The 18,251-nt window shown below is 38.0% G+C and overlaps 1 protein-coding gene and 1 long non-coding RNA gene across 3 annotated transcripts; one reads left to right on the plus strand and one right to left on the minus strand.

Moving 5' to 3' along the window:
• Nucleotides 1-782: 782 nt before the first annotated feature.
• LOC149036814 (uncharacterized) lies at nucleotides 783-6,066 on the minus strand. Of its 2 annotated transcripts, none has more exons than XR_016181513.1 (2): nucleotides 4,635-6,066; nucleotides 783-3,943 (listed from the first exon to the last, which is right to left on the minus strand). It is a non-coding gene; the product is annotated as an uncharacterized LOC149036814 (long non-coding RNA). The 2 variants fall into 2 exon arrangements; XR_016181514.1 differs by lacking the exon at nucleotides 4,635-6,066 and adding an exon at nucleotides 4,335-4,616.
• A 1,825-nt stretch (nucleotides 6,067-7,891) lies between these two features.
• LOC113670272 (uncharacterized) lies at nucleotides 7,892-16,443 on the plus strand. The gene is made up of 9 exons (XM_027186383.2): nucleotides 7,892-8,120; nucleotides 9,488-9,607; nucleotides 10,376-10,492; nucleotides 11,238-11,360; nucleotides 11,711-13,048; nucleotides 13,514-13,733; nucleotides 14,641-14,713; nucleotides 15,652-15,806; nucleotides 16,271-16,443. The coding sequence occupies exons 1-8, from the start codon at nucleotides 8,030-8,032 to the stop codon at nucleotides 15,802-15,804; spliced, it is 2,235 nt and encodes a 744-aa protein (XP_027042184.2). The 5' UTR covers nucleotides 7,892-8,029; the 3' UTR covers nucleotides 15,805-15,806; nucleotides 16,271-16,443.
• The last annotated feature ends 1,808 nt before the right edge of the window (nucleotides 16,444-18,251 follow it).

Genomic DNA, 18,251 nt, shown 5'->3' on the forward strand with positions numbered 1-18,251 from the left:
ATACATACAAAAAGCAACATTTTTCAAGAAGCCTTACGTTTTTTCCTCATACTCGATTCAGTACGTCATTAATAGGCTCCTGAGAGGCGCTATTTGATTTTCATAAACGCAACAAGAGAAACTGTATCATCACAGCTGTGTTCTCTACAAGTAATTTTCAATTTCGTCAAAATTATCACTATGCTGAAAGATGGACTTTTGATCAAAGTATATAAAAAATTTCCTTTTTTATTACCTTTTCTATTTACATTACTGGTTTAAAGTTAAGATCTTGGTTTGTATTCACATTGTAGCTAACTGAGGCACTTGCATGTACAGCGTAAACGGCTGCTTCGTTTCTAAAGCGAAGGCACAGTCAATGTCGATTTTACCCAGCAAAAGCGAAAAAACAATCAAACTCAGAGACAAACACAACAAAACGCACTCAGAGAACATGTCCTCAGCGAAAGAAAGGGCTCCTGCGATGCATTTATTCAAGACCAGGCTAAAATAAGTGGCATCCTTGGGGCTATACTAGTTTATATTAGCCCTTTTGTTCAGAATGAAAAAATAAATAACCAATTTTCAAAACAACCACACAAATTTGTAGTAAAAAACGAGCAGCAAACAAAAGGAAAAGTAACAGAAAGAAGTGAAAGCCTCTTTCCAGGCAAACTAATGAAAGAGCAATCGTTTTGTTTCGTGTTTAGGGAACTGCCTCTCTCTCTACTTGAAACTGTACATGAACTGTTCCGGAAATCATTTCAAAAATCTGGCAAATAGCTTTCTTATCTACAAAACTATTTTTGCGTTCACTTAAACAGTTTGTTTCACTTGCTAATCCATCAGGCGTGTTCTCCACGAACACGCAACGATGAACCCGTATTTATCAAATTCAGCGCTTGTATTTTGTTTTTGCTTTACGAACTGTTCTCAAAATTGTTGACAGTCAGTCAAACAATTTTTTTCACTCACGAAACATGTTAACTATTTGCTTTAACGATCACCTTATCGTTAGAATGCACGCGATTTCTAAACGAGTGAACACGGAACAAGGAGCATGCATATCCACTTTGGTACTTTTTGTTGCACTGTACATGTCTGTGAACTGGGCTTAAGTTGTTATGAAACTCAAACATCTCTTTTCCCTGGGAAACTAATATTCCAATCGAACGGTCTGTGTCAGTTCGTAACCTGAATGCGCTCTGCGGCAACACGAAACAATGTATCAACTAAATTTAAATTTATTCCACTCCATCTGTAAAATGCACCTGTAATTATTGCGAAAAAAAAACGCTCGAAGTCTCTTACCTGCAAAACTTGTCTTTCAGTACGCTTCAATAAACCGTTTGCTTTAGCAAGAGAAAAGCGCGCTCTTTGCGAGAACACGAAGTAATATTCTTAATATATCCAAATCTGTGTTTGTTTAGCTAAGAAAACACATCTAACCGCATTCAATGTTGCTAACGGACTTGTTCAAATTAGCTTTTCTAAAAAGGTGTTACGTAATTGCTAACAAATGACTGTCAGTTTCGTCAGTGATGGTTGGAAACAAAAGCAACCGACTCAAAGGATCTGTCGCATAGTGAAGATTACCCTAGGGATGTAAGCAGGCATTTTCTTACAGTAAAAATGTTTTAAACCGTTCCTTTTCCAGTTTTGTACATCTTGTTTTTTCCAACTGATATCGTCTAAGGAATAAAAAACCTTGAATTTCAATTAACTCAGTTCAGTTGAGAGGGGGCGGAACGCAATACAGAGCATAAATTGTATGCATGCAATAACTTAGCCTAAAGCAAATATGTCACCTTTACTATCATAATTTACCATACCAATTATTTGTATAGCGCGGAAATCATAAAATCGCTGAAATATGTAGGATTATTAATTTTTGGTTGGGGCTTCAAGAAGTCTCTTTCCTTTTTTAATTCTAAGAAACAAATCATCATCTTAAATATCGCTCAGGAATTTAGAAAAATGTATATTCTTGATTAAGCTTGTTCAATTCGACTTTATCCACCATTTCCTTTACGTAAACGCTTCTTTTAAGATGCTAATTAAGCGATCTAACCGCACTTCAGATTATTACACTGTTTGCCTACTTTGAATCGGAAAATCTAAACTACAAAGTAACTTTGCTTTTACTGTAAACTCTACGCATAATGCCGGCATTTGACTACAAAAAAAAAACCGCCGACGAAATATATATTGATGGGCGAAAATATATTCAAATAGTAAAAACCAAATGTTTTTAACAGTAGGCAATCATCACGATGATGATAATTACCTTAAGAGGCTGATTATGACCTAGTGTCGAAAACAGGGTAATTTGGTATCATCAATTTAGTTTATGGTGTAAATTGGCCATGCCACCGTAAAAAATTTAATAGCTGACGCCTTCGCTCTGACGAAGGGCTAACGCTCGAAACATCAGTTTTCAAACTCTTTGTGGTGGCCAATTTACATCATCAACTCAGTTGATAATCAGTAAATTAACCTGTTATGCTCTCCCACCGACGCAGCACCATAGTTTCTTTAGAAACTTTACCCCCTTAATTCATAAATAGTTTTTACTTTTTAACAAATATTTCCATTGTATATAGCTCTTTTTTTTAAACTACACGAAATGTTCAATACTAAGGACAAACTATTCCCAATTTTCAAACTTACTGGCTCAGCAGAAGTTTTGTCATTAAAAGTCATTAGTCTCGCAAGAGCAGTTTGTTTGAATTTCATTAGAATGAGGTGCTGTTTCTTCAAGAGAACTCCGGTCATTCAAGTTGCATTTAGATATTAAGACATTTTCGATCGAAATCGCGTGACAAGAACTACGTTCTTTCAAATATAGTCATCATATACCTTGGGTGAGTTCTCTTGCATCAGAAAGTTGTTTTATGTGTTCGTGACAGTTCGGCCTCTTCTTGCTGTTTAAGCTTTTTTTACAGTTTATTTTCATAATGAATGCAAATACACTTCTTTGTCAATCGATACTCCGCCACCAATATATAAACTTTTGTTGTGATTTTGAACTCCCACTTTTTCGAGAAAGATCTGAGTTCTCAAGTTTTCAAATGGTCACGAAGTTTTTTACCTTCAGTAGTGTTCATCTACGAATCTTTACGTTCTACGAAAATCATGGTTCTTCTGTTTCTTGAAATCATGCAACCCCAGTGTCAAATACATGTACAGGTCTGGTATAAACCAACTTTGGCAAAAGGCTTCAGTATTAACCTGGCTCAAGAGATTATAAACTCTTCATAATCTCTTGCCTTGGCCACAATATGGCTTTTACAACAATTCCATCGCTAATCTTTTCATATCTCTCCCTACGGTGTTTTTGTACTCCTCTTAACTCTTAAACTCCCATAAGTGATTACGACAGAAGTAATCCTTGCAATATTCATACCATATCAAGCAGAAAAGTGATGAGAACAAAAATAATATCGACTGGGTTATTAGTTGATGCAACACCGAATTCTTTGAACTTAGATCATAATAATAATGTGGCAGTTAGTGAGGAGAATTATTAATGAGATCTTAAGAGTGATATGGTTTAAGATACAAATAAAAGCCCGTGATAAGTTCTTTCTAGGTCTTCAAACAAACCAGCCCGTTCAAATTTTCAATATAAGCTGTCTGATAACCTCTTTGAAAACAGGTTGAACGGACAACGGTAAAAAAGGTTTACAGAGCCCTAATTTTTAGCTCAATACTTGCGCTCTACTTGTAAATTCGGTTGATGAGCCCCAGGGAAAGGAAAGGGCGTTCGAATTTGGAACCACCTTTTAAAGCTGTTGATAAAAAATCTTCGATGGCGCCACACAATTATATTGTAAATTTCAGTGATAATTAGAACGGAAGGCCAATGACTTACAGAATCCAATATTTCCTTCGGCACTGAAAAACAGCTCGACTATCGGACCGATCCACAATGTTTATGGTGCACCCAGCTGAGGAAAAAAAACTGGGAATATTTGCGGAATGTTTGTTAGACACCATAACAATATAGATTTTGCTATGCTGTAGATACTACTGACCACATCAGTATGTTTTCCCTGTCGTGTTGTTCTAAATTAATAATAGACATAAAATTTGGCAACGGATGTAGCGCGCGTTAAAGAGTCAGGCTTGAAACGTTTGATTCACGAAACAAAGCAATTCTAAGTTATTTGTTAAGAGTTTGTATCCATATTTTTCTCAAGGCGATTCAAGACTCTAATCCAAGTTCAGCAACCTTTTTTTTGAGCGCACTGTATTTTTTCAAAAAATAATCTTTAAAAGCGAGGTTTCGTAATGTTACTGAATGTTTGTAATAATCTTGAAGTAAAAATGTAGAAAATATTAACAGGATATACCTTTTAGTTTTGCTGCTCATAAAGAAAGCTTTCTCTGTTTTTCCCAAAAACAATGCAATAATGGTGTCAAATCATGAATAAGCTAAACAAGGGCAAATTAGTTTATTCTACCGTAACTTGCTTCTTGTCATTCACATCACCTATCTGAAAACATACTTCGCAGGAGAGCCGACAATTTCACTGACTTAACTGCGTTACGTTGAAATCTCTTCTACCACATATTGCAAGCTAACACTTCCATAAAACATAAGGCACAACTAAGAGACATAAATCAGCATAAAAAGAAAATGTTACTGGTACCTTTGAAGTGAAATTATCCAGCAAGGTCCTCCAAAAGCAGGAAACTCGACCTCAGACGAAAATGGTTTCAAATGCTTTACGGAAAGATACCTTGATATATATCGTTTCGGTCGGCGATTTCCGACCCAATTAAATTAGGGGTAACTTTTTTTTATTGTATTATTTTGGTACCATGAGAGAACAAACCGATGACAATATCTAGAACGGCGAAGATGATGCGATTAGAAATAACTTCATGAATCTTATCTTAAGAATGGTAATTTAAAGATTTAAACTTTTGGTACTGATATTATGCTTAAAATACTCAAAAACAAGCTTTTTCTTGCGAGAGACCCGGAGTTGGTTAAATATTACAAACAATTAAGTTGTATCACAACAAACATCCATAATAAAACTTACTTTGATAATTTGAAGTAAATTTCTTTTTTTCTACACTTTGTTAACTAGTTTGAAATTTGGAACCAAAATCTGAAGTATGGAGATCTGTTGATTCAAAAGTTAAAACAATCTCGCAGAGCATTTCCGTTTTCAGTATATTTCTCTTGGCGGCGCGAGGTAGTCTCGGAATATTGGATACTGATCAAAAGTTCAAGCTAAAGAGACAGGCGGGTCTAACATTGCAAAACGGAAACAAAAGTATTCTTGAACATGGCGGTTCCTGATTTTCTGATTAATCTCTTCTATGATAAAACTGATTAACTCTAAAATTGCTCATTCATTGGATACTCTTTCCGGGGAAAGAGCTTTTTTTTATTTCGTTTTATTTTATTTTGTTTTTGTTTTGCGTTGGAGACACTCTTCAAACTGAAAATATATGCAGATAGCTGATGAAAGATAAACTTTTAACATAGTAAAAGTAAAGAGTGATAGGCGGCGGTAAAAAATGAGATCGCGGCAACGACTTTACGGTTACATGTTCTGAAGCACTCTTAGGTATATTTGCTACTCTTATATATGTATGGTGTCACAAGAGAAACATTCCTTAAAACGAAAATATCTGCTGATGGTGTTTAAGAAGCACCAAGATTTTTTTTTTCTTTTTTGCAATAATCAAAAATAAAGAACTTTCTTCTCCCTCCACTTTGATTTTAGTACTGAGAAACAGATCGGCGATTATCGATAAACGGTAGAACTGTAATTAAAAGAGTAAATGACGCTGCAAGAGAACTGACATCGACGTACGAAAAACCCCAGCTGTCAGAAACTATGATTAAACCATAAGTATTGATCAATTAAAACGTGGACGGCTTTTATTAAAAGGAAATTTTAAAAAAAACTGCTATTGTCTGTGTGTATTTTTTTCAGCTTCGCAATTAAAAGCGATTTATATTTATCAGAGGATAAATGAAAAATAAACATTACAGATAACGAATGATTGACTCAGGAAAAAATTGAAATGTTGCAGGAATGATTTAAGTTTAAATTTCTTGAAGTACCACTTAAGTGTATTTGTTACCTGAACATATGGGATGCACGGAATAGACGCCGCCGATTTGCATACCGACTGAAGTAGCATTTATGGTTTGCTAACACTTCACTCTTGGTTGCAATTCGTTACCGATGATTCTAAGATTGCCGCTTGCATTGTATGTTTAGGTAGTCTGATTAAATTGATTCAGAAATGCGTAACTTTCTAAGACAAGATAAAATATCCGAAGGTCTGAGGTTCGATTCAGGGACTCAGAATTTTTTTTCTTTGTTCCACGGCCGTGACAAGACGAAAAAATATCTTCCGATCCATATAGATACCATTAACTATATATAAATATTTACTCTTAATCAGTTAGTATAACTTTTGTCCTCTGAACAAAGGCGCATCATCATGGCATTTTAAAACAAACAGTCATGGAAATAATCTTGAAATGCCAATGACCAATAATCTTAACAAACTGGTTGGAAACCGAATGACAACAACTAAGAGTTCATTGCCTCAAAATAGCTGTCAAATAAATACAATATTGATAGTCCTGACGTAAAAAAGTAATCATAAGTAATTTCTCTAATAGCTTATAACTTGCCACGAAATTCATATGAGATAGTTCAAGTGAGGAGAAAAAGTGATATCAAGTACTTTTGATAACAAAAAACCGATTTTAATTAGTCCATGGTTAATGATTTTGAAATAAGTTCTCTAACTGTTCTGAAATCCTTTGGTTTGGTTTAAAAATTTTTAAAGACCATCATCAGCTCACTTAGAAAATCAAGCTTTTTAGGAAAAACTCAAATAGACCATCTTCTTCGACAATATTGTATTTACAGTGTTTATGAGTTTAGCTGAGACAGCTAAGTAAATTGTAATCATTGATAATTAAAATGTTAACATGCGTAAATTCAACCGAGATAGGAAGATAGTATATCTTTTTTTAAGAAAAAAAAAAAGAAATTCTTTAGATTTTCTAAGAATATTTCAATTAAATCGAGTACTCTAGAAAGTAAAACGGGAATTAGGTCTAGAAACCTGTCCGACAATCATTTAACTTTTATGATCTGACCATTATTAATTTTCTTTTATAGCCGCTGTAAACATCTATCACTTTCTCTTTTCGGTACTTTCATCTAAAACTTACATTTCTTGTTCGAAAAAACAAGTCATAGGATGACTGAGTATACAAGTCTTCTGTTTGTGAGTTTAGCTTGGAAAGTAAAAACAAACTGTAATTAAAAATCATTTAAATGTTAGAGTGTACTTCAGCTAAAAGTTTAGTAGTTTAGCAGTAAAAATTAAGTAGAAATACTTTAACATTTTAAACATCTAAAATCAAGGACGGAAATCTTTTAACGAGGAGGTCAAAGAATCAATACTGTGGAATAGCTTTCCTTTACATTTGTTTAGCTTAGTTCTAAGCGGCTTGGCAAATCTCTCGCTTTTTTTATCGATAATTTCAAAGTTATTGAGTAAAGGCAAGAAAGAGAAAGAGTGCGTCGCGTGATCCTTAAAAACACTCAAGGAAATTTGTTAAAAAAATTGCATTGGTGTATATGTTAATGAAACTTTTGTGTTTTTGTTAAGTGGTTAAATATGTACTTTTAACACGCCGTTCTATTTATTTTTAAAGACAGATCACGTATTTCATGTGACGTGAAGGGAAGACAACCATTATTTTCACGCCTTTACTTTAGACAGTTCCTGAAAAAGAGGCATTTTAGCATGAGATAAAGCACACACTTTCTTACGACCAAAACAATTAGGAAATAAACAATCTAAAAGCTTTAATTTTCCTGTTTGTATTTAAGACCATATGAAGCATTAATTTGTTTATTTTTGTATAAACTAAATATGAAATGTTTCCTTCCGATAACACCATACACTAGAATTCACGGATCTACAACACACAGAGGAGTCTATCTGATTCAAGCGATTCAACTAACTTGGCTGCGTTTTTAAACAGTTCAAAATGCGCTTATTACCTATTGTTCTAATCCTTGTGTCATTGATCGCTTGCTCAGCGAGGCCACAACAATCTTCTCTGCGTTCCAAGCGCTCCCGTAAGTATTTTGAGGGTAATGCAGTGAAATTGCGAACGTTTACGAGTTCTGTCAGACACTCGCCATGTGCTATCGCCCAAAGTTTTGAATATATTTCTGGTTGTTTATTATTATTACTATCGAAAAGTTAAATTCTTACCTGTGAGTTTCCTTTCCATCTTCGGAAGTGTATCTCTAAGTTAATTCTGAAGCAAAAGCAGTAGTAGTATCACCATTGGAATAGGCTTTAACCAGAAAATATAAAGCAAAAAAACAGTGACATCTCTTTACTTCAGGTACGAAAGCTACAGTCGCCCCACCATCCACCCCACCGTGACTATTTTCATCATAAAAAATCTATCAGAATCACCACCACGGGGAGGATTTGGCTTATCGTCAGTTTTGCCGATGGTTTAAACCTGCCGCTCGAAGGATAATAGGACATTTTGAATACAGTTTTGCGTGTATTTTAAAGCTGTTTCTGCCATTGTTCCAAAGTAGCCATATACGATCATTGTTAATCGTTTAACAAAGCCTGCTGTAATCTAAGTTGATCCACATTTCTTGATACGAGTCTATTGAAACAAGACTTACACAGATGGAGGTTGTCGCCATTTCTACTGATATCTCTATGATAACCCTGTGGGTTCCGCTTCACCTCTAAGTATCAGTCAATCACAGTGGTCAATTCATACCGTTACTGATCAAATCTGCTCCGCCAATCTTTTTCCAAAGTTTGAGGGGAAAAAAAACCAGAACTATTTATATTTCAATATGCCGTAAATTGTACAACCTTCATCGCAAAAGTGCCAACGAAGAACATTGAAACATCAAACTCAATCGACGGAAGTGAGTGAGGGCCTTTACAATGATTCCTTCACGAACGTTTGATTACAAGAGTGAAGGTTTTATAGATACAGGTGTTCCAGTAAGCGTTGAACTTTTTTCAAAGTTACAGGAAAGAGGTTACATGATTCCCGCCATGAAATTTATTCTACAGTCTTAATAATGCGAAGTAAAGACATCAGCTAAGCTATGTTATCTCTAATTTGTTGAAAAAAAGGTGGCCTATATATGTTCAGCGCTTATAGCAAAAGAAGGGGACAGGTTAAAGTGACTCGGTTTTATCAACCAAGTTGTCAATGTAAACTGGCCGCCGTAGAGAGTTTCAAAAGCTAGCGTTTTTAGCGATAGCCCTTCGTATTCGCTCTGACGAAGGACTGAAGCTTGAAACATACGGTAACCAATTTCATTTTTAATTAAGTTGATAAAGCCAAATCATCTTTTAATAACTACCCCCCCCCCCCCCACCGACGTAGCACCACAGTTTCCATAGAAACGTACATCTTTATTCAGTTAGAGTAACTAATAATTCTCATCCTAAACAGACTGCGTTGACTGGTATCAGTATTGCAGCTATTGGAGACGTCTTGGATATTGTCATCCCAACAGTTATTACTACAACTCAATGAGGATGTATTGCAAGAGGACATGCGGTCTTTGTGAAGGTGGGTTCAGCGGTATATTATATTAGGCACGAACCATTTACCTTTTAACTCTCAAGATCTGATTGTTTATTCTCCCTTCTACCTTATACACATTTCCTTCTAACGAGAATTTGGCGTTAAATCAAGGTAACAACTTCTACCTGATAAGTTTGAATATTCTCATTACCTGTTTGCTGGATAATGTATGGATATTAAAGGGAAAAGTTTCAGGTTAATCACTTCTGGAAGTTAAGGGTTAACAGAGCCTTACACTATGCAGAGTTCTTTGTACACTCCCCAAGCAGCTACGCTACGGCCATTTTTGTAAACAATAATTATCGTTATTTCTGCGACAGAGTAGAATTACAGAAAGACCCGTGTCAAAAATGGCAGAATTAATTGTTCTTTTTCTGTATACATGCAAATTACCCCTTCTTGCCTCGTCAACAAGTCTAAAAAAAAATTCTGTTCAAAAACAAACCCAACAGGGCTGTAGAGTTACCGAAAGACCTGTGTCACAAATGGCAGACTTAATTGTTTGTTTTTTGGTATACATGCAAATTACACCTTTTGGCCTCGTCAACATGGTTGAAAAAATTAAATTCTGATCAAAAACGAAGCCAACAGGGCCTATATGTAAGGACCTGAAAGAATAATAACCACACCAGCCTCTGTAAAAGGAATCGGGTGTAAAAAGGACTCATTCCAGGTTCATTTTGTTTATAGTTACATACATTAAAGTTTAAAAAAAATTCTAAACTATATTTGTGTATTCCTTCTTTGTGTTAGCATGCAGGGATAAAAATGCAAATTGCAGATATTGGGGCAGCCGAGGATACTGCCAACAAGGAAGCTATTACTATAAGTTCATGATCACCTACTGCCCGGCTACGTGCAGCGTTTGTAGTAAGTAAAACAATCTTGTGAAGGACATGGAAAGGAACTAATGTCCTTATCATACAGCTTGAGGTAAAAACTCCAGGAACTGAGCCAATAGATTAAACCTATTTTGTAGAGTTCTTACAGAAAAATACGACAAATTTTATTTATTTCTTTATTTATCGATTCAATAATTATTTATATTAAAAGAGATTTCTTAAAAGATAAAACGGTAAAAACGAACGATAAAATCCGACGTTTCGGAGTAGTCATGACTCCATTATCAAGGTAAAAGTTTAAAACATGCAAATAACAGTATTTAAGCGATGTGGCGCGAAAAATTAACATAATAGGTGCGAAGATTATACAAATACTTTCGCACGAATAGAGTCCGATTGCACGTTCAGGTTTGGCTTTAAAGTTCTTATATAAAGCATTTCGTACAATAAGCAGTCAAATTTGTTCCTGCACTTCTTAAGAACTTCGAAGCATTTCAGTAGGTCCTGAGGGATCGTCCCGTGTACGTTCTTGCAATGTTTGCAATGTTTTATACACAATGTTTATACACAATGTTTATACACAAAATGTTTATGTTTATACATAAAAATAAAATAAAAAAATAAAATATACATAAAAAATGTTTATACACAAAAATTTCTTTTCACCCAATATGATTTTAATGCACCGGGTATCTAGTTATTTTTAGCTGGCAGTTCTTTTAAGTCGTTTTTTTCTTTCTTGACTTTTCAATTTCGTCGTCTTCTCTCTTTAGATTGTTTACCTGACTCAACTGGATCCTGCTCGTATTGGAAAAGACTTGGTTATTGTAGCTCCGGCAGTTATTACTACCAATACATGTTACTTCATTGTCAAACATCATGCGGATTTTGTGTCCGTAAGTAGCGACGTGATCTGCTACTTCCACGTACAGGACAACTGTATAAAAATAAATTTTAGTGTACCGTACTTCTGTTCATTCGCATATCACAAAGAGACACGTCTAACTTGACGTTTGGCACTTTTACGTTTGCACAGAAGCAGATGCTTTTGTAGACAGAAGTAATGTATAATTCATTTGACGTAACCGTACTTCCTACATAAGAGCAGATCTATGCCTTTGAGTAATTCTTCACAAAGGAAATCCAACAATGACGCTATTTATCGTTGAGTACAAGGTCAAAGCTTCTCAGAAAACTTTGCCTGAGTACCTATAACGTCTCTTTTCACTTAAATGGTTTATTTCAGAGCCAACTACAACACAGCCAGTCACTACAACTCCAGTGACCACTGCTGCACCAGGTACCACTGCTGCATCAGTTACCACTGTTGCGCCAGGTACCACTGCTGCACCGGGTACCACTGCTGCACCAGGCACCACGGCTGCGCCAGGCACCACCGCTGCACCAGGCACCACCGCTGCACCCGGTACCACTGTTGCACCAGGTACCACTGCCGCTCCAGGTACCACCGCTGCACCAGGCACCACTGCTGCACCAGGCACCACCGCTGCACCCGGTACCACTGCTGCACCAGGTACCACTGCCGCTCCAGGTACCACTGCTGCACCAGGCACCACCGCTGCACCCGGTACCACTGCTGTACCAGGTACCACTGCCGCTCCAGGTACCACTGCTGCACCAGGTACCACTGCTGCCCCAGGTACCACTGCTGCTCCAGGTACCACTGCTGCACCAGGTACCACTGCCGCTCCAGGTACCACTGCTGCACCCGGTACCACTGCCGCACCAGGCACCACCGCTGCACCAGGTACCACTGCAGTGCCAGGCACCACTGCTGCACCAGGCACCACTGCTGCACCAGGCACCACTGCTGCACCAGGTACTACTGCCGCTCCAGGTACCACTGCTGCACCAGGCACCACCACTGCACCAGGCACCACTGCTGCACCAGGCACCACCGCTGCACCCGGTACCACTGCTGCACCAGGTACCACTGCCGCTCCAGGTACCACTGCTGCACCAGGCACCACCGCTGCACCCGGTACCACTGCTGTACCAGGTACCACTGCCGCTCCAGGTACCACTGTTGCACCAGGTACCACTGCTGCCCCAGGTACCACTGCTGCCCCAGGTACCACTGCTGCACCAGGTACCACTGCCGCTCCAGGTACCACTGCTGCACCCGGTACCACTGCCGCACCAGGCACCACCGCTGCACCAGGTACCACTGCAGTGCCAGGCACCACTGCTGCACCAGGCACCACTGCTGCACCAGGCACCACTGCTGCACCAGGTACTACTGCCGCTCCAGGTACCACTGCTGCACCAGGCACCACTGCTGCACCAGGCACCACCGCTGTACCGGGTACAACTGCTGCACCAGGTACTACCGCTGCACCAGGTACCACTGCTGCACCAGGTACCACTGCCGCCCCAGGTACTACTGCCGCACCGGGTACCACTGCTGCTCCAGGTACCACAGCTAGCCCTGTGACCTCAGGGGAACCAAGCACCACGGATAGTCCTTCAACAACAGATTCACCCAGTACTTCTGCAAATCCTTCAACCACGAATGCGCCGATCACAACTTCACAGGTTTCGACAGCTCCTCCACCTCCCGCTGGTATTACAGATATTTTACTTCTTTAAGTTTTTCTCCCCTAGATATAAAAGTTTTATTACTGAGTTAAGTAAAAGTTTGCATGAAAATTCCAACTCACTTTTTAGCTGAAAGCACATAGACTAATTCCAAAAGGAGCATGAAAGAAGAAAATTAAGTGCAAAAATTTGAAATTTTGTGTAGAGAACTAATATAGGATGTATCTAATTTTTACACGTCTTAGGAAACTCTCCTTGTGCTAATTTATTCCAAATTGCTCCAACAAAATCATTTCATTTTAAATTGACTTTGTGAATCACCGGTAAAGTATAAACATATGGACCTTAAAATGTGCCGTATAGTTTCATCAGTTGTACCCTGCGATATGTACGCTCTTTTTTTTTTTCAGAACATGCCAAAGAAAACTGCTCTTTTTAAAGCATGCGACCTTTAAGGATAATCATTTACAATCGCTCTGAATTTTTACAGAAAATGCCTGCTTGAAGGGACACAACGACAGGCGTGCTCTGCATGGGGCAGATCCCCTGGTCTGGAATGACACTTTGGTACAACGCGCTCAGGTCTGGGCAGATCACTTAGCAGCTAACAACATTATTGAACATGATCCTAATCGCAATAGTGAAGGAGAAAACATAGCCTTTTTTCAGGGACGTGACTCTGCTGATTGTGCTGATGCCTTGATTGGATGGTAGGGAAATTCTGATTTGCAAATTTACTTAACATTACATAGAAAGTCCTAAAAATTCTTCTAATATTGCGTTTAATAACAATCGTTGCTTCATGCCCGTCTTCAAAAAGAAGGGGTTGCTCCAATCAGTTAGAAACATGCAGTAAATTAACAACCTTCGCAAAAAGTTTGGTAAGGCTGACCACTTCAGAATAGTCAAAACATTACGATTTAGAGTCAATAGCCCGAAACTACAATGAGTGACAAAAGCAGTTGACGTGCTTCCCCTTACTTGATGGTCGACATCCCTACAGAGAAATGTTGTAAATAATCGTTAAAGGTTACTTTAAGTCCTCCCTTTCCCCCAAGCAATGTTTCCTGGAATAAGTGAAATTCACTTTTTAACATTTTTTTAAAAAACTAAACTAGTGAGCAGCACTCTGCGAACAGAAGTTATAAAACTTTTTTATTCTCTAACGCGTTTCGTCTAACTCTCGTAGACTTCTTCAGGGAGTTATACAAGTGAACACTAAATGCTATTACGGGGGCCAATGACCGTATAGGCTTGGCCGGAATTACGAACAGGAACAGGCTAAATTGTGCAAAATTTTGAAAATTTTTCAGGCGAGGTGGGAAAAATATCGGCGGCCACGGTTTTAGCTAAAAATAGGCAATATTGAAATGTGGGGGAGGGGAAACAATGAGCGTCATATAAAAAATTTTAAAAAGCAGTAGAGAGTGCAAAGACTTTCGCCACTTATTGTACCTTAAATGAAATATGACATTTTAAATATATGTACATTTTGAAATGAGATTTGTTAACGTTTACTGATCTACGCTTACCTACAGAACCATTACAGTTACTTAAAAGCAATATAAACCTCTAGACGACTGAAGCTAGAATATACCATTTTCTCCACTTCTTAAGGTATGACAATGAAGAGCCCAAATACGATTATAGCAACCCTGGATTCACATCCCAAACGGGTCACTTTACGCAGGTAAACTCCTAAGCTTACTTATAGATATCATTGTGTTCATTTGTTTTACGGAGTCCTTCCGAAATGGAATGAAATCATTTTTCTCGACGAACGAAGGGCAATCAGTACTAAATGGTAGAATAAGATACCTCATGAAAAGTTTGTCTACAAAACTATTACTCTGAAGTAGTTGAGGGTTTAGCAGATCCTCCAGAACAATCGTCCTTGTTAATAAGACAAGGACCAGTGTCCAAATCTAAGAAACGAAAGAAAAAGGTAAAGGAATTAAGATCTATTTAGTGATAACGGTTAAAAGGCTAGGCTAATTTACTTGTATCTGATTGTGACTACAGCAGTAGACGAAAGAAAAATATTCAATCTTATAACAGCATTCAAACATTAACATTGCACACTCAATAAGGTCGTCAGAGTTTCACACCCTCCACTTTGACGTACGCACCAAACCTTCAGGGTAAACTGAGCTTATAGTTTTTTGAAGGAGAGAAACACAAGCAAAAAATGAGGCTGGAAAGATTTTCCTGCAAAACCAATTTTATAAATCTTGAAATTGATGGGGACGAAGCACCCTTACATGCATCCTCTGACACACATAAAACAGGTTCCACCCTTAATTGAGACAGGGGGGCTGGAACCGAGATGTGCAAACCGACCACCCTCCTCTTTCTTGTCTTGATAAAATAAATACTAACGTACCGACCTAGCCCAATCGACATCGATTCGACATTCAAACCTACCAGAATCCTGTATCTGAGCTAAACATTTTTTATCCAGTTTGTGGATCACAATACCACTCCAATTAGTTATTTCTCTTAAATCTTTCCATACGCACTCCGATTCGCGAGATATTTCAGCCCAAATCCGCGGGATGTAAACCTACTCAATTCTTCCTAGATAAACTTAAACTCCGTTTTAAAATGGCGTGTATCTGCCATCCTCAGGTCGTGTGGAAGGCAACTACATCCGTTGGAGTGGCTCAAACTTCAACCGGGTCGGGACAGTCAAAAAAAATATACATTGTGGCTCGCTATTATCCGGCAGGAAACGTCAAAGGTTTATTCAGTGAAAATGTGGGGAATAAGCTATCCCCCTGAAGGTAATCGTTCGATAAATCGACCCACCCTAGTTTAGAGAATAAGGTAGCAGCTTAATGGACGGACAAATGGACAACCTGATGGATTAAGGGAGGAATGGGAAGATGTACGGCTGGTGGAGGAAAATACAACAAAAAGTTGAGGATCGATTGAAAGATAATGCCATTGATATAATGACGATTATTGGTAATTTAACTGACTGACTCACTGACTGATTGACCGTCTTACTGACTGACTGACTGACTGACAGACTGACAGACAGTCAGTCTGACAGACGGACAAACTGACAAACTGACGGACTGACAGACTCAATGACTGACTAATTGAATGACTCACAGACTGACTAACTGACTAACTGACTGACAGACTCAATGACTGACTAACTGACTCACTGACAGACCGACAGATTGACAGATTTATTGACTAATTCATTTATAGATAAATTTTAAATTGTTTTTTTTTTCAGGGCCTCAGAGTCGCCGGCTCAGTGCAATCAATGGGATGAAATTCAGTGCAAAGAAAATTGAGAGTAGCTAAGTGGGGGGATGAACTTAGAATTTGGACAACTCAGTCTCATGGAATTTGTGTTATTAAGCGATAGATAAGGGATAAAGAAATAAAGACAGCATTTAGATCACATTCTTTGTACACTTTCAGAACTTAATTGTTTAACTCCTTTTAAGGGAGTTTGGATTCGATGGAGATATCTGTTTTGCTGTTGTTTCGACCAAATTTCAGCTCGATTTAGCAGATTATACTCCACAATTCGAAAAGTTGGTAACTGAGTAAATTTCTTCGGTTCTTTTTTTTAGTCACTTCTACTATCTGTATCGGCTTTTAGCGGGAGACGAAAACTGGCGTAAAACAGCCGGGTTGCACACATGCAGTAATTAAGTGCAAATAGGTAGTCACTAGGACGACTGGACAGGTGTAGGTGATCTTAAACCTTCACACCTTAAACTTACCTTGCAGTAGTTTAAATTGTACAGAGTAAAGGAAAAATTCCTTCTAACACGCTTGTTTCGATTCGCAAGTTAATCACTAAGTGACCTTAAAGAAGAAATTCGTCCTTTTATGACTTATTGATCATAGGAAATATTCAAATGGATGCAGCTACGAGTCGAGTGACCTTCCAAGGAGAAAACTACACGCTTCCCTTGAACCAAAGCAAATTAATTACTTATCAGAATTTTTTTTTTTAATGGGGTCTCCAAAGGAACACAGATTGCATGGCCATGTTGTGTTATGACTTGTTTATTACTTTCTTTCTCATTGTTGCATTTCCCACCACAGATTTTTTAATGGAATCAAAGTTTTCGCAGAATTTCCCACTTGCGTTACTGAGAATTCCGCACACCCTGGTTCAGTAATCGTGGACTGCATACTTTTGCTTGATTCAGGTGTTAATGTTGACAATTCAGCATTACACGTACTGTTCCACGATCTATCTATCAGTAGTACAATCTAGTCTTAAGGTTGCAAAAATTGCTACATTTATTAGCACATGAAATCCACGTAATTCCGTGTGGAATTCAAGACTTGCTCACGTTCTACAACGATTCGTGCACTAATTTCCAATCAAACATGGCTTTCCTTAACAATCCTGCTGCTATGTTCCTACGCGCTTAACGCCCTGGAAAAACGTAATTAGATACGTTACTGATCGCAGAACTAATTTGATTATCCTACGTCGCTTCTTATTACCTGCTACTTTAATTGTGACGGTAACACTGTACTTTGACGGTAACGAAATTACAACTTACTTGATACGCAATCAAATTTATAATAAATCAAGGAAATAAATCAAGTTATTGTTGATAATCTTGAACGAAAGCTGCCTTGCCATTTTTCGTCATGCCAGTAATTCCCACGGGCAAAATTACTTGAAATTAAAAAGAGTAAAAAAAGGTTCAACCTTGCTAAAAGTATAATAATTTCATCGATGGCGAAAGTTTTTTTAGGAGGGCTAATATCATTGCTTTGGCGTCGTACAACTTATGAAAAAACATGTGAAATTAATTCATAATTTTACTAGTCCCCATGCGATTACTACACTAAAAATATCACATTCCTAGGGTCGATTAGCCATTGCCAGAAGTAGGGTTCTTCTACATTTCTTGGCTAGCAGACCCACACGCACAAAATACACATTGATTTGAGTGATACTGTGAACTTGATACTGTTATATTCCTATTTTTTTCCAATATGTCAAAAAGTTATCGTGATTATTTTCCGGGAGTTCAGGAATTGAGAGTCAAGTGCAACTCTCGAATGTTCCCAGTCCTTGTCAGACTCTCGTATTGTAGAGGCGAGCAGAAAACGCGAGGAAGCCACAATTGTTCACCACCCTTATCATTCGACATCAGCATGTCGCAAACTTCTTCATGTTGCGAAGGCCTCAGGAGGTCCTTCATACACGAAATATCCCTTCGTAAATCGCCGGCCGG

Source organism: Pocillopora damicornis, chromosome 12 (genome assembly GCF_964200805.1).
Source record: "Pocillopora damicornis chromosome 12, jaPocDami1.2, whole genome shotgun sequence".
Lineage (NCBI taxonomy): Eukaryota > Metazoa > Cnidaria > Anthozoa > Scleractinia > Pocilloporidae > Pocillopora > Pocillopora damicornis.

Excerpts from the sequence above, each read along its gene's own strand:
- LOC113670272 (XM_027186383.2), top strand. The coding sequence starts at position 8,030 with ATGCGCTTATTACCTATTGTTCTAATCCTTGTGTCATTGATCGCTTGC. Across the intron at positions 11,361-11,710 it reads ATCATGCGGATTTTGTGTCC|AGCCAACTACAACACAGCCA; the intron begins GTAAGTAGCGAC and ends GGTTTATTTCAG. Across the intron at positions 14,714-15,651 it reads AAACGGGTCACTTTACGCAG|GTCGTGTGGAAGGCAACTAC; the intron begins GTAAACTCCTAA and ends TGCCATCCTCAG.